Raw genomic sequence first — 16618 nt, forward strand, 5'->3', positions numbered from 1 at the left:
TTCAAATCTAGTTTCAAGGTGTGGTCTATGAAAGTGGAGGTGGTGTGTTATTGAGACTTGATAAGTAATTCAAGCTACTTTAATGTAGTTTTCATCCTATTACTTTTTAATACCTTATATAAGTTTAGATAATGTTGATTCCACATTTCACTGGGAGAGGCATTTCCAGTAGCAGGTAAGGATGAACACTACTGTAAATGGTCCTGGTTAAGTCCTAAATGCAGAGTGCAGTTCTGGTTGCCCATGTCTAAGAATTAAAGTGGAACAGAGGCAGAGTATCTGCTCACTTATTAGGAGCTTCTCACTAGAGACTACCAGAGGAGAGTGTCTGTCTTTTAACAGAATAAAAGCTGAAAGGGGTTTGTTTACTATCTTCAAAGAGATTCAGAGGGGAAGGAGACATGGGGGTAGGAGGGAATAACTGTTTAAGGTAAAGGACAATGTTGCTGTAAATAAATGTATATCAACATTCAGGTTTTGGAGGGCCTTTCCAAAGGGAACATTGGAAGCTGGTTGGATTTAGCTGCAATTACTTCTAAGTAACTGTTTTTGAGAAGTGTTGTCTGTTATTGCAGTGGCCTAGACTCAGTACCCACCAAATTGTTGTGTTCCTGTGTTAACATCCTGTTTCAGTAGAAACTTTTCTACTTGTATTTATCCATGTTGCATTAATCAGTGGGTGATTTTTTTCCCCCCCTTCTACTAGATTAGGCAGTTAGGAAAAAATACTCGTTGGTGAACTTTTGGAAATACATCAGTCAACTTAGCTGTTCATTGTGGAAAATGAAATAGATTTTATGGGTATGTTCTCATTAATCAGCTTCCTTCAGCCAAAATATTTGCAGAGAAAATACCAAGTGAATGATAGCTCAGCCAGATCATGTCTTGGTCTTATGACCTAATGCAGTATCACCTCAGGCTGCAGTCTTCTTGGATTTAGCAAGCGACACAGGGTCAAGCCCAAGACGAGACCTCTCAAGGGAAAGTGCAGGTGCTGCAGGAAGTGGTGGTGTTTGTGAGTCAGTCTGCTGTCCTCTTCCTGTTGGCACTCATTCCACGTGAAGCTGGATGTAGCAATTTCTGTACACTATTGGATCTTATGTGTTGAAAATTAATATGGAAATGTATGCTCACTGAATGGAAAGTAAATTTTGGACACATGACAGCTGCAAAATTTGTACGTCTACTATTTTGTGGGTTTTTTCCCCTCAATATTTACAGTAATTTTTTTATTTACAGATGATGCCAAACACTTAATGCCCAACAAAATGAGAGACTTTTTCTGTACCATAAACTTGGACCAAGAAGAAGTTTTTCGTACACAGGTAGTTGAAAAATCTTTAAGGTAAGCTTGATTTTTAAATTGAAATAAGGTAGACTGCCTCAGTTCAGGATGAAAGCAAGATACCTATCACTGTGTATGCTCTTTGCTCTTTAAAATGAGAGCTGACTTGTGGCAACTACTCAGAAATGCTACAGCAATGTATACATTGTGAGAGTAGTTGAAAGAAAAGAAAATTGAGGCTTCTAAGGACATTGCTTTTTAAAATGAAGCATGCGGAAACGTATTGCACTGTTACTTGATTCTGTTCTATTGGGCAGCATAAGCTGCTTTTTCTTCCAGATTGTTTTCAAGAGCAAGAAATGTGCTTGATACTTGCTCTCCATGTAATTCCTGTCTTCCAACATGCAATTGGTTTGTGTTGGTGATATTATTTTCTTAGTATCTGTCTTGTAAAACCTGCTTCTAGAATGAAGGAGCCAGAACTTTTCCATGTTTAAGAGTTCTGTGTACTGTGGGTCAGATCCAGATCCAGAAAGTTTGCAGAATTTAACTGGCTACAGTTGAGGTTGACTACCAAAACAAACTTAACTGAGTAATCCTTCAGAAAGGAATGTTAAAGAGACTGAATTGATAAAGCAGAAACTTAAAATTGCCCCTCCAAATAGACAGTAGTTTGGTGGGTTAAAGGGAACCCAGCATATCTTTTTAAAAAAAAGGTTGAGGTCTCTGATTTTTGACATGTTAGTAATAGAAACTCTAGAAATTACTGCTATGTTTAGAAGCAAGACTTGTTACATTTAGTGTTTATGTAGCAATTTTTAATATATTCTGTTTAAGAACTGGTACATTTCCAGTGGCTACATAAGGAACTCCTTCATCCTCTGAATTATGGCTGCATGGTTAGATTCACAGCATGGGTAAGGTTCCATACAAACTAATGAAATGTAATAAAGTTAGGTCATCCTGTATTAGCAGTGACCAGAGTTGGATGCTTACCCTTGATTACTAGTGTGTGTGCAGTTACAAAGACTGACACTTACTCCAGAAACTTAATTATACCACCTTGTTGCTTATTACAGTATTAAGCTAGAATACCGTACTAACCTGGAGGTACTGGAAGGGAAGATGAAAGCTCTGATCTCTTATTAGTGTGAAAACTATAAAGTGCTTTTTAGTAAGGTGTAGTGCAGTGTAATTGTAATCATAGATACAACTTTGAATTTAGTTGTTTTGTTTTATATTATTTGCTTGTTTTTTCTTAGACACGTAATTCGCAGTCTGTTTTTGTCACTGTATTCTGGGTTGCAAATTTATACTAGCTATAATCTAAATTATATTCTATGAATATCCTCTAGTTAAATGTCTGTGGAAGTAATTATCATTAGAATTAAAATGATCTTTGACTACAGTACTTGAAAACTAATTAAGAAATGTGTTTTTAAAATGTGCAAATAGGTCTGGGCTTCCACCAGTACTGGGACTCTTGTTAGAGTGCAGATGTGAATCCAATTACTTCAAGATTAGAAAAGCATGAATTAATACTGAAGTGAAAGAATGGCATTTTGACTAATAACTCAAATATTTCCTGACATGGTGTGGGATTTCTGTAGGTTCTGAAGGATCAAATGTTTTTTTCCTTAGAAAGTTCAAATAGTACCTATGAGCCTCCTCAAGTATCTATGGTCAAGTATGAGGAATTGGGGAGGGGAGAGGTTGTGGTTTGTGTGTTGCATATTTTAATTTAAACTCAATTCAGCAATTTTTATTTTTTTTTTTTGCAAACTGAACTTTATGTGAAAGCAAGGTTGTAGCAAAAATATATTCTCTTGTTGATGTAACTGTAGCTTTTATCGAGTAACAGATTTAGGGGCATTGATGGATTTCCATCATAGAACTGGCAGTTTATTGTGACAAGGAACAGAATAGGAAAAGAGTAACGTCTCACATTTAATCTCCTGTATTACTGTAATCCAGTTCTTCCTGTATGACAGTCTGGTCTTCCTTTGAATTAGTACTATGTTCTACTTTTTTATCCGTCACAGTCTTTAAAGTTCTTGCATCAAAGTCACAAATGAAAGTACTAAACTGACTGAATCCCTGAAGAACAGGTTGAGTAAGTTCTCCATTTTAATTATTCCTCATTGGTATAGCCTACTGTACCCCTTCAGACAGTTTGGTATCCACCTGAGAATTTTTTTAATTATATGTCGAATTGCCCACCACAAATTTTCTCTCTGTGCCTCAGACTTTGCTAGAGAATAATCAACAACCGATTCATAAGGCAGTGATGTTAATCTAGGTAAGGAAAAATGTATCAGCATGAATAAAACCATGCATTACCTTCTATTTGTGCACATACTATTGACCTGTTTTTTCTTGCCAAATCTGAGACTTCATATAATGTTGAGGCCAAAATAATGGTTTAGTGGCTGATCATTCTTTGCACAAGAATGGAGAGGAAATGTAGTTGTGAAGTTGGCTCTCTTAGCCATAGGATATAGCTGCTAAATAGGTTTTTTGAAGTTTCTGCTGGTAGTCTTTGTCCCACGGTTATAATTAGATGTAGAGTTACATATACCCAGCAAGAACAGAGACTTAACACTTAGTGATAGGTGGTTGTTGATGTATGTTGTAGTCTGATGTTCTTAGGGTGTCCAACCGAAGCAGCGTTAGTGGCAGTTTCCCTTGATCCAGTGCCAGTTCACCTACTGTTCACTCTCTGCTGTAGTATTTCTTTGTACTGGTGCAACTGCTTGTGTAGCTATGAGAGGAGCCATATAATGGAATTGACCTAAGTTTAAAATAAGCCTTTGTTTCATCTTTTTTTGTTTAAGTTACTGTGTCAATACAATTAAAATGAGCAGCAAAGGTAATAAGGCAATGGAGGCTGCTGAGGGCTGCACTGCGGCTGAAGGTAATGCTGATTAATTTATACCTTGAGCAGAGAAGCTCCAGCCCCTGAAATCGAAGCTGAATTTGGTGGCTTTGAAATTAGAAAAAAAAAAAGGGGTGGAGGGAGGGGCAGGCAGGAGAGCTGAAAAACCACAAGCAAATTTTTCAACTGAGAATTCTTAAATTAATTATTGGTGTAGTGCAAAGGCTGATACTGATTTGTCTACTTTGAAGCCTGTGGTATAAGGTCTGCGTTTCAACAAAGGGAACATATTAACTTGTGAAATTCTTTACAATTAAATCCTGCAGTTAAAGCTCTTGTTTCTAAAAATTAGTTCTAGAAATTTGGAATATTAGATTTTTCACCTGTGTTCTTTCCCACTTTTTAAAGTTACTTATCAGCTCTTATGTTTAACTTATTTCATGAGCCATTAGTCCTTAAGCATTTGGTGTTTTTTCTGTAATTGTTCTGTAATCTATTCCAAATGTAGATGTATTTATATTAGTTTAATGAAGTATTGTAACAATACAGTGTTAGAAAGGTACTTTACTGGGAAACAAAAAAACCCCACACCAACCACTTTGTTTCTGGGTTTGGTATAATTGTCATTGGAATACTTACATGTAGAAATAAAGCAGAAGCTAAAAATAGTTTCATGAAGCTGCACACCTTTCCTTGGTGATGTTAACAGATTGAAATGGAAAGTATTCAAAGTCTGTAAGAATCCAGTAGTTCTGAAATAGGTTGTTGTTTTTCTTTTGTGGATGCACTGGATTTTCAGAATTCACAACTTGCAGTGACAAATAATATTGTGGTTTTGTTCAGTCTTGAAATAAGACATTCTGACTGCTGGCTGTAGTTGCACCAATCAGTACTCTAAGTTTAATGGAAGTATAAATTCCTGGAGTGAAAATACTGTGTTGTGTGAAACATGTCTGTAACATAGAGGAACCCAGAGTCATTTTATGTAGAGAACTGGAAATTACAGTTGAATAGGATGAACTGTAAACATTTTATTGGACTATGTTAGGTGGATAAATGTGGTGACCGTTTCAGTATGCAGGACAACATGTGTATCTGAGATTAACATTGCTCTTTTTCACTGCTCTGTGATACAGTTGCTGATGCTTATGGCTTCTTTTTACAGGTCTGAATCTTGGAACATAAAATCTGACACAACAGTTAGAACTACACCCAGCTAGTGAAACAGTTAATAAATAGTGTTTTAATATCATTTAATCACATACAGAATGAAAAAAGAGAAACACAGAACTTGTGTCTCAGGGAGTTGGTTGGGTTGTGTAGAGAACCAACAAGAATAATTTAAAGACAGAAAATAGACTTGAAATTGCAGGGAAAACAGCACTTTTCATCTGTATGCTCTGATTATTATTTTATCTTTTTAGCATGTCTAAAGCATTCCCATAAAGTTTTAGCTTGCAGCGATATTGTATGTTCTTGTAATGAAATAGCTGTGGATGGCTTTGATAAGCAAGTTAAAGGCCAAAATCTGTAACTGCAGTAAAAAAGTAGCATTGTAGTGTTTGTCTTCTGTATAAAGTACATACGTGTTTTTCTATTTTAACTTGCAGTCTTTTTTTTTAGCCCTTATTTTGGAGAAGAGTTTTACTTTGAGATTCCAAGAACGTTCCAGTGGTTGTCCTTCTACATTTATGATAAAAGTGTTTTACAAAAAGACCTGCGTATAGGTAAGTTCTGGGATGCCATCTTCATCTTGCATAACGTTTCGTTATTTTGAGTATCATCATCTGTAGTGTTAAGGATATAATTATTAGTGTTGCATTTTTCAAAACACACTGTATAGTGCACTTAAATGAAATATTCCTGTGAAGTTTGAAAAATTATTTTGTTTCCTTGCTTCATTCTATTAAAATATGTTTATTTTTTGGCTAATCTGACATTTTATAGTCTTATCGTCTCAATAAATTTTTTTTGATTCTGTATGTTTTTTACCCACTTCTGTTTTTTAGGAATATTTGAATAATTGTCACTACTTGTAGGTCTTTAAAGAATGAATTGTGGAATAATTCCACAATTATTGTAGTTGTGGAATAAATCTTAAAACTATTTGTAGATAATTTTTTTCCCTGTCCGTGCAACCTGTAACTTAGTGACTTAGAAGTTGTTGCAAAATTCTTTATGTAGCTTAAGTGAAAAATTACAGGGGGTGAGTTTATTTTTTTTCTGCTGCATATAATGGCTCTGTTGCAGCTGCTGTTTGGGTGTAGTTGCTGTAAACCTCCAACAGTCTGCTGTGGAAGTAGGCTTCATGTTACTTGAATTGGGGAAGGAAATAATTTGCACCAGGATGCCAGATAATTTGGTATAACGACAGCTTTCCAAACAGCAGTCAGAAGAGCAAAAGGTGTCTGCCTTCAGTTTCCTATTTTAAACAGTCTTCAACACTGTTACTGTTCTCTCAAATCTTTGTTATGTTATTTCGTGCCACAAATGTTTCTTGTTTTACCTGGTCTTGTTATTAGTGATATGTAAGATAATATGTTCTAGTTAGCTTACTTTGCCTTTATTCAAGTATTTTTCTTATTACTGATGCTTCATGTTCCTTGTTTCCATAAGCTTTTCATATAGTATCAGGAGTTTAAACAAAAATCAAACTTCAAATCTATTTAAATAATTGTCTTATTCAGATGAAAACTATTTATACATACCTCTCTTTGTCCCCCTCCCTCAGGAAAGGTGTCAATCAAAAAAGAAGATTTATGCAACTACACAGGAAAAGAAAACTGGTTTATGCTTCAACCTATTGATTCTAATTCAGAGGTTCAGGTAACTATTAATGTGTACATTTACATTTATGAAATTAAATACACCAAAGTGTATGTAAGAGTAGAAGTTCATATTGAGCTGTGGCAGATACTGGTAAGCATTTGCTTAATTCTTGTGAGAAAATTGTGTCTTTCAGCTTAATTAGAGTAATGCTTATTGTACATTAAACCAGCTGTATTGTACCTTGATACTTAAAACTGGCACAAGAAGCAACCATTTGGGAAATGTCTTAACAGTATTTTGATGACTAAAATTTTTGGTGCAAGAGGAGATATGTACTTGAGACAGGTGAATGATTTTTTTAAATCAGTTTTGGTGTTACCTGAAATGGTTAGTCTTCAGAATTGGAGGTACTTGCACTGTGCTCATTTATCTTATTTTGAAATATTTTCTGCATTCACTATGAAGTAACTTACACTTCAGAGTTGTATTTTGGTCTGTGGTTCAGAAAAAGTAGTACATAAACATGAGATGACTCTAGAAGCTGTAGCAAGTCTTTTTTGGTTTGAGGGAAAAACCAATTAGTATTCTTGAGAATCTGTCTTGTTGCTGTGATAACCAGTTTACTAGACTTGTAATATTTTTTATTTTTTTTTAAATTTATCTGAGGGCAAAAGTCCTGGACTTTTTATTTTTCTAGTAGCTTGGAAGTCCCACTGGATAGGAACAATCCTGTCAACTTTACAAAGAGGTGCACAGAATAGTAAAAAAAAAAAAAAGCAGTAGCATTATTTCCCAGGAGTAGTCACCTATGAGCCTTAAATTTAGCATGCAGTTGTTGGGTGTGCAGGAGGGCATGTGGCTTCTTTATATGAAGAGAGATTTTCAAAAGGTCTGGATATAATTTTCTTCTATCTGTTAGAATAGTTCAGCTGGAAGGGACCTATAGGTTGTCTCATCCCAGTGCAAGTTGTATCATTCTTCCAATTCTTCCATCTGATCATTCTGAATATTCTAGAAGTCCTTTCCAAATATAAACTGAAGTGCAGTTTCTACTTTGACTGAAGTGTTGTCACGTGTGCTATGTTTTTCCTAAATCATAAAAATGTATTGAATGAAAAATTAATAATTGGCTCATACAGACCGACTTTGGTATAATGAGCAGCCTGTACATAATGTATATTAGTGGTGGAGGTGCATGTTGTGGTATACAGCTTGTAAATGTACAAAATCCATACCAAGTCATAAGTGCTTTGGTACTGGCTGACATCTTCATTACTAATAAGCATATCTTGAATTTATTTTTTTCTTTACGGTTCATCAGTTCTTACAGTGTGTACTGGAAATTGTCAACTTTGCCTTGGCAGGACAAATGAAAGTAAGACTGGAAGTTTGTTGACAACTGTGACAGTTTCTAAAAAGGCTTAGAAGTGTATTAGATGTAACATTTTGTCTCTTCGGGGATTAGAAATAATAAAAATTGTGGATTTCTACAAAATAAAACTGAAATTAACAGGCTGGTCATTTTCTAAAACCACCTTGCTCATAATAAACATAGGACTTCTCTAGGGTCCTTCCTAATGCAGAAGCTGTCATCTTCTATTCTGGTTCCACAGCTCTGTACTTATACAGGTAATGTGGAGCTGATTGAAAGTTCAGCAGAGTAAAAGCACTGTGCTTGAGTTACTCTTAAGTTTTTAGTGAAAGAAAAGTGAGGGTATTTATTCCCTTTCAAGTGTGTATGGGGTGAGCATGGTCTCTTCCCAGCCATTGAAAGGGTGTAAAAATTACTTCCATTTTTAGAAAGCATCTGTTCAGTGTTCTGATCTTAGCTGTTTTTTTTTTGTTTGCTGCTGGTAACAACATTATGAATGGGTATTCATCTTGTTTCTTAAAACTTATTCCTTCATCCACTCTTCTTGAAAAATATACATGAATGTGGAATATTAACCAAATAAAGAAGCATTTGAAAAGTTGCCTGGAACAGATCATACTTAATAGCAGCTGGTGCAAATGTTAATGCTTTTTTTTAAATCTTCATGTTTTCTAAAATGCCAATTGCCTCAGCATGCTAATAAGTGTTCTCAGAATTGCTTGGCTCTGTTTTTTTTGGTCCTTAGATCTTCATTTAGTTGGTTTGAAATTAGGTCAGTTGTTAAATGTGCACTTGATCTTTGTTGTTCGTAGTAAGAAACATTTTGTACAAGTTTGATTTGTACTTGCAAAATACATTGATATGGTCAAAATCTTTCATGTGCTTCTAAGGTTTTTGAAGGTAACTTTAACATTCACTGTTTCTTAAAGTTTATGCAATTCATAGCTCTTGAAGTAATATACTAATAAATTCCCCTGGTGTTCATGTAGAATGTGTACATTTGGAAAAGGAGGAGACTGGGGAAAAAAGCCAGCTTCTGGATTCTTAGTGGCTCAGATCTGTAGTCCTACAGAAGAAGAAAGGTCTGAGTAAAATAAACCTCACAGTTATCTGAGTTGAACAGCTATTCCTAGTTCTATGGAACTGTCTTTACATGGTGCTAGGAGCTCAGTGTAGTAGACAGCAAGATACACATTTCAGAAATGTAGTATGTGTTTGCTGTAATTCAGAATGGGAAAGCTGGAAAAAGCCATCAAAAGTTCATAGAACCTTTATCTGGTATGTAGGGATGTTTTTATAGCAAGCACATGGAGTTAGCAGTTGCGAGCCTTACTAAATGTGGGTATATGATGTAATTTAGAGTCCCACTTTTAATTTCGCTATGCTACAGGGACTTCAGTTTACCAGAGATGCTTCTGAGTGGATAACCTAGGTTATTTTAGTGTTTTTTGTTGGGTTTTTTTTGCATAGATTTTTTTTTCATCTACTTAGATGTTGACATAGTGTATATGGCATAAAGATGATCTTTCTTATTCTTACAAATTCAGTAGCTCAGCTGTGATGTTCATTCAATTGAGTTGCAGGAAGTGGAAGGAAGTTCAAGAGAAGTACTGCAACATAGAGTATCTAATGTTGAGGAGAACCTGTAAAAATAAGTTTCTAACTCTGTTTAAGCCCCACAACCACCCTCAATAACTTTCCCAAGCATAGACTAGCCTTAGGATGAAACAGTATTCATCTCCTCTGAATTTAAAGGAGAGAAGGTTTTATGAAGAAAACTAACACTTATAAGAGGTTATTTCGTGGTACGCTTGGAACATAAATGTAGCACTACGTCTGGAATGTGGGCACTGTGTGTGAGCACCTGTTGGCATAAATCTTTAAAATCAATTGCTACCCCAGTTTCCACTGAAGAGCTGAAAAACCCCTAGAAAACTAGTACTTACTATGGATACTTTTAATGTTTCATAATGTGGAAATAATCAAAATATCAAAACTGTGGGGAGGAAAAACCTCTTAAAATGCAGTGTTAAAATGTAATAGCAGTTCTAAAACCAAAACTGTTTAACTAAATTGTTCTTGTAGTTCTGAAGCTTAGGTTGGTGATTTGGACACCCTGGTTTGGGCTTCTTTGTTACTATGTGAATCTTGGCCACATAATAACAGCTTCATCTTCTTCTGATCCTCCTTCCATCTTCACTCAGTATCTGAAAATTGGTCGTTTGAAAATCTGAAAATGGATTTTTAAAGTTTAAATGGTACCTAGCTGTCTTTGAACAACCCTGAGATCTGTGTGTTCGTGAAAGGTGCTGCTTATTTGTTGTATAAGAATGGCTGATTTATCTTTGTTTTGATCGAAAACCAATCTGTACAACCACTTTTAAACCAAGTTCCATATTATGTCAAAATTCTGATACAGATCTGCAGATCAGCAACTTCAGGAAACTGTCAGGCAGCTCTCATCAAACAAATAATTCACTTAGAGCCATGTTACTGTAGCCATTGTGGTGCTGAGTTTTGAACAAACTACATCTGTAGATAGTTCTCAGGAGCAAGAAACTTTCTGTTTTACTCCTAGTGCTCAGCTTAGAACATGAGATTTTTTATGTTGTTTGTTTTTTTTTTTTTAATAAGCAGAAGGAAGATGTTTAGGCTAAACACAAAGTCTGCCTACTAAAACTAGTTAAGTCAGCTATTATAATAAATATTGCTAATGTTGTCTTTTCATTTGTCATTCAAAAAAATTTCCTTGTAAGGCTGTTGGCATGCTTCTCAGTATCCTGCTTTTATCCTGTAAATCTATTTTTGTAATTGAGTTTCTGTGCTTGACAAATATTTTCTTAATGTACCTGTGTTCCAATGCATGTAGTAACAGTTTGCAAAACACTTGGCAAGAATCCCGGAATAGTTACGTTTAAAACTTCCTTATAAAGAAACTTCACCTCTCCTCTCATGTGACGTACAGAGAGAGAAACACAGCCCTTCCCCCAGGGGGTTTACAATAAAAACATTTCAGTTTTATGTTAAAACATAATGCTTTAGAAATGTTTGCAAGGTCACCTAAGGGTTTTATTTTATTTTAGTGTTATATAGAAAAACTATAGTTGAAATTATAGCTTGCTTCCTTTTCCACACTTTGAAATTACCTTCCAGATTCCTTCCCTAAGATTTGTAATTGTGGACAGAGCAGTGTCATCTGATGATCTATTTAGCAAATACACAAATTCCAGGAGTACTAGGGAGAATATGGAATGACTGTGTCAGTGTCTGATTATAGATGTGAAAGCCAGCATGAATAGCCAGGCACTGGAAGAAATTGTTTGGGCAGTAGATGTTTGGAGCAAGGCTATAGTACCAAATTTTGGTCATCCCAAGAAAGTTACATGTCCTGGTTTGGAGCTTTTTGAGCCTTTACTGAAGAGGATAGAGTAGACTGGCTCTTGCTGAGTTTTAAGTTAGTACATGCTATGCCATCATTTATTGATTCTTTTTCTTAATACATCCTGTCATATCAGAAAAAGAAAGCAATTAATGCCACCTTGTCCTCTCCTTTGGTGGTGTTTACTGTTCCATGAGTACATCAACAGACTTAATGAGAGAGTTGAAAGCTGCACTGGCATGTGTAATAAATTTCCAAATTATCTTCAGTCTGTTGGAATGGACAGGAAATCACAGCTGGATATGAAAAGTTAGTATTTACAGCTACTGTGTACTATTCTACTTTTCTAAATACACCTAACTGCCTTTAAAGTCTGAGGTCATTTTTAGGGCTTTCTCCTGAAATGCTTGTAGATTTGCTGTTTGTTTGTTCAATCATTCATCCTGGGCTTAGGACAAAAAAAGCAAATTATTTCTTGTGTGTTAAATCTGTGGAGGCTTGATGAATTCATGTGTTGTCTACAGTTGAGGATAATACATGATCACTGTGTCTCCAAGTTCAAATGCATTCATCATACTCATAGGATACATGCTTTAGAATCCATAATTGCTTGAAAGGGATATATTGGAATTACCTTAAATAGCTTCTAACTGTAAACTATGTTGTTCTAATTCCTACTTTTAAAATAGAGGCTTTTAAAACTATTTGTGTTTCTCTCTTGTTTTTTCAGGGAAAAGTTCACCTTGAATTAAAACTGAATGAACTGATAACAGATAATGGATCTGTGTGCCAGCAACTAGTAGTACAGTAAGAAAATACATTATTTCTTGAATATTTAGTTGTTTGCTAGAACATGATGTGATTTGTCCCTCTTAATACTGAATGTCTGCACATCCTGGTACCAGGAACATTTTTCTTTTTATCTGACTTTCCCTGGAGCCTACCTTGCTGAGGGAACAACTGATGCTTAGGGAGCTCCTGCAAAGATTTTTTACAACTACCTATCTCTCTGTTGCTCCAGAAGTGCCTTCTTTTAGTAGGGGTTAGAATGGCTATTTTGTATCATTAGTTCACTGTCTTGTAAGTCCAGTTTAATTTGGTCTGGTGAGAAAGCTAGGAATGTCCACTGCAGCTGCCAGCCAGGACTTGTTTACTGAACTGATCTGCTGGTGGTTGTGTTGGAAGCAGTGTGAAACTTTTCCAGTAGTAATGTTTTGGTTTGGTATGTGAAAATCTGCTTTTAGTTTTACTTCAGAATTACTTGCTTATGGTTAACTATGATAAGGAATGTTTATAGAAAAACAAAGTACAGGGGTTGCAGTTCTGAAGCAGTGTGATGTTGCCATGTTTCAGTGAAATTTCTTAGGAGCAACTAAAGGAGTTTTTACTTCAAAATAGGAAGCCATTATAACGTCTTAAGAGCCTCATAGTAACAGTAAACTTTGGGTATATGTTATTTAAAAAAAAAATAAATTACCAATATTAAAGAAAAAGCACAATATGAGACATGTTGGAAGATACTGACCAGTCTGTACTCCTGTGTTTTTCATCTTAGACCTGTGTTGGTTATTGATCCTATGTGATGGTTTTGGGAGTTTTAAATACAATTTACAGATAGTTACAGCAGACCAAGAAACATGTACTGGTCATTCTGTTTCTTCTTACTCATTATTACATTTAAGGCTAGAAATTGATAAGAAGCTAATGCAAATAGCATGATAAAAAATATTCTCACACTCTCATAAAAAAAATTGTCTGATGAGGGCATACTAGAAGATACTGGTTTATCCAGAAACTAATCCTAGCTTTTATTTTGGAAGAAGTCTGACAGCCATGTTACTTGCCTCTGGGAGACTTTCATTGACCAGATCAGTGGAAACCAATGACTTGCAGACACTCAGTGAGACTGACAGTATTCTCTTGTGACTCTTCTTTACGTTCTCAGCATGAGTAAGGTTCAGGGGAACAAGCCAGTCTTAACTGCAGTTTTTTATTTTTAGTGCTTCAGAAAGACAGACTTGTCTGCACTTGCCTTCTAGAAAGTTGTGAGATAGGCCATGTGAAGAAAAATACAGATGGGCGTGATAAAGTCTAAGGGAAAATTAAGATTAAAAGCTCAAAAGGTAGTAAGATTATTTAATTTTGCTTTCTAGCGTTGTTAATTAACCTATATTTATTCAGAGAATGAGGTGTCTTTTGTTTCTGGTAAATCTTCTCTGAGAATTTAGTGTGAAGGAACGGAATGTATTATGAAACTGCAAGGGGACGAAATGTTATGTGATCTTCCATTTGTCTCAGTGCCTTCATGTTCAGATCAACTCCAGGGAACAGGGGGAGACCATTACACCGTCAGTTTTGCTAATGTTGTTTTCAGTATGTAGCTCGAATTACATTTCTGTCCTAATCAACTGTGTAAACCCAGATGAGTAGTTTAGTTGGAGCAAGACCTAGAAAAATAATATTTGCTTTTCTGTTACTTGATATGAAAGGGAACTTAGTTCTGCGATAGAACTAAGCCAGTGAAACTGGTAATGCTTTGATGGCTGTTGTAGGCTGACAATTCTGGCAAGATATGGAAACTTGCTGTAATATCAATGTATATTTGTAACTTAAAGATAATTCTGAATGTGTTTCTGCTTGTGTAGTGGATGGCAACTTGGCTCGTTGGGAGCCCTGCTGTTCTTATTTTTGTATCCCACTTGCAGCACGAGGCAGAATTAGAACAGCCCCGTGGGTTATTCACTACCAAAGGCAGGCTGGATCTTTATGACTTTGTTTTATTCCAGCTTAACTTTCTGATAGATGTTAATTTTTTAAATTTACTTTTTTATATACCTATGCCCTGTAGTCTTATTTTTTAATCATGTTGGATTTTTCATCTGTTGAAGAAAGCTTGCTTTAGTAAGTTACTGTTGCAGATTGCAATTTTGAGTAGGAAGTGGGTTCCTCACTGTGCCTTCTCTTAGGATCTCTATGAGGGAGATAAATGATGAAGAGGAAGCCAGGGTTTTCTCGTGGTTGCTGTGCTCACCCACTCACTGACGTGGGAGAGGATTGTGCGTTAAACGCTGCAGTATTACATCAGTACTTTTGTCTTAATCTGAGGTTATGAAATGTACTACAGTTCCTTAAACTAAGTCTTTAATATTGTTTTATCTCAGATGCCGATGGCCTTGAAATAATTGGCTTCATAAGTAGTTTATTGTGCATAAATCTATTTTTGGATGTACATGTGACAGTGTGAGAAATAAGAATTGTAGTGTTACAGAAACGGATGTCAGGACATTTTTGAGACGCCTTTGGCCTTAAAGCATGAGTAACTTACAGAAAATATATGTGAGATTCTCTCCTAGAAAATTTCAACTCTGTAAGTCTGCTTATTTTGTAAATTCCCAAGGATAATTAGCCAGAGATGCACTTATTGCTATATTTTGTTACTTGCAAGGGCCTGAGAAGTCATTTATTATTAACTGCTTTAACAGAGCTGAAAGATAGGAAGTAGTAGATCTGTGATTGGGTAGAAAAATAAAAAGACTGGGCATATATGTGTATTTCTGTCCCTGTCACTTGATCTGTCCAATGCTGAAAAAGTATTGGCCTAAGAAAAAAAATATGTGCAAAAATAATTCTTCAAATAAGGGCTATAGTACTTGCCTTTCAGAGCCATGTTTTGCTTCATGTTGAAATTAATGATCTCTCAATGTAATAGGACAGGGAAGCTTTTAAACCTATTTACCTATTTTATAGGATAATACAATTCTAGGCTTTTGTGCTACCTTCTGTTCCTAGGTGAGTTTCTAATGGATTTCTACTATGTATTCTCTGAGAGTCCAGAAGTTCTGTAAAGATGAAAAATAGTAGGTATATCTTTCACAACACAAGATTAAAGATTGTGTTAAGCACACATACAATAGCAAGTAATTCAAGGCCTGTGATTCTGAGTATTACCTGGAGTACCTCATCACCTTTTTGTTTGTGGCTAAACCAAACTGATTAGACCTGACTAGCAGATGATTGATATTATTTTGGTTCTGTAGATATGGCTGCAGAAGCGTTTTTTACTGGTCTTCTAGATGGGTATTATGATGAGAATTGATTTTAAAAACTGAAGGTAATTCCAGTAGGAAGTAGTTTTTAGAAGTTAAGGATTTGGACACTAGAGAGCTGTTACTGATGATAGCCTCTTACAGTTAATGTGGGAGGGAGGAAGGCTTTATTTCTCATGCTACTATGTATAGTAAAACCAATTTGTTGGGAAAAGAACGTGATTTTTGAAAGATAAGTGTGGTTGCATACAACAAAGGGGTGGTCAGTTGTATAACAAAACCAGGAATGCAATTCCTCATTTTTCTTTTGCTCCCCTATCCTCCTGTCTGCCTCCTTCTTGTTTTGTTTTTAATGTAGAACATTATTAGGGCTTTATTTCCACATTTTATATAAGGGAAGTAATCTTCGGGAAGGATTAAGTATGAATATATCACAAACGCACAACAGTCTGGAAAATGCTTCACTTAAAAAATGGAAGCTCTGTTCTTTTGCTCAAGTTGGCAAAAACTGGTCATATACATGATATACCATAACTGACTGACCTGATCTTACTTGATGCTGGGCAGGGATGGGGGGAGAGGAAAAAATGGTGGCATATTTCCTTAAGGTGGGACTTACTGGACCCAGCTAGGGCTTTAAGATTGTATAAGCAATCTGAAAATAGCATATTGAGATAATTTTTTTTTTTTCTTGGAGAAAGTAAAACTAAGACTTGGAATTGCTTATCTCTTATTAATAGAGCCCTTACTTTTTTTTTTTAATACAAGCATAAAGTTAATCATCCTGTGGTGAAGGACTATCTTAGAGACCACTTAGAGTGGGCTAAGCCCTGATTTTACATTAGTTTTGTATTAGTTGCGGTTAATTTTCATGCAGATAAACCCAGAGACT

At 35.6% G+C, this 16618-nt stretch overlaps 1 protein-coding gene across 4 annotated transcripts in view; it reads left to right on the forward strand.

Annotated features, from left to right (window-relative positions):
* RASA2 (RAS p21 protein activator 2) overlaps positions 1-16618 on the forward strand; it is a 55163-nt gene that overhangs the window by 7674 nt on the left and 30871 nt on the right. For all 4 annotated transcript variants that reach the window (XM_051625839.1, XM_051625836.1, XM_051625840.1 and 1 more), the window contains exons 2-5: positions 1240-1345; positions 5784-5887; positions 6892-6986; positions 12411-12487. In XM_051625839.1, coding sequence (XP_051481799.1) covers positions 1257-1345; positions 5784-5887; positions 6892-6986; positions 12411-12487 — 365 coding nt within the window. In that variant the 5' untranslated portion in view covers positions 1240-1256. The remainder of the gene's footprint in view (positions 1-1239; positions 1346-5783; positions 5888-6891; positions 6987-12410; positions 12488-16618) is intronic.

This window comes from Apus apus, chromosome 8 (genome assembly GCF_020740795.1).
Source record: "Apus apus isolate bApuApu2 chromosome 8, bApuApu2.pri.cur, whole genome shotgun sequence".
NCBI lineage: Eukaryota > Metazoa > Chordata > Aves > Apodiformes > Apodidae > Apus > Apus apus.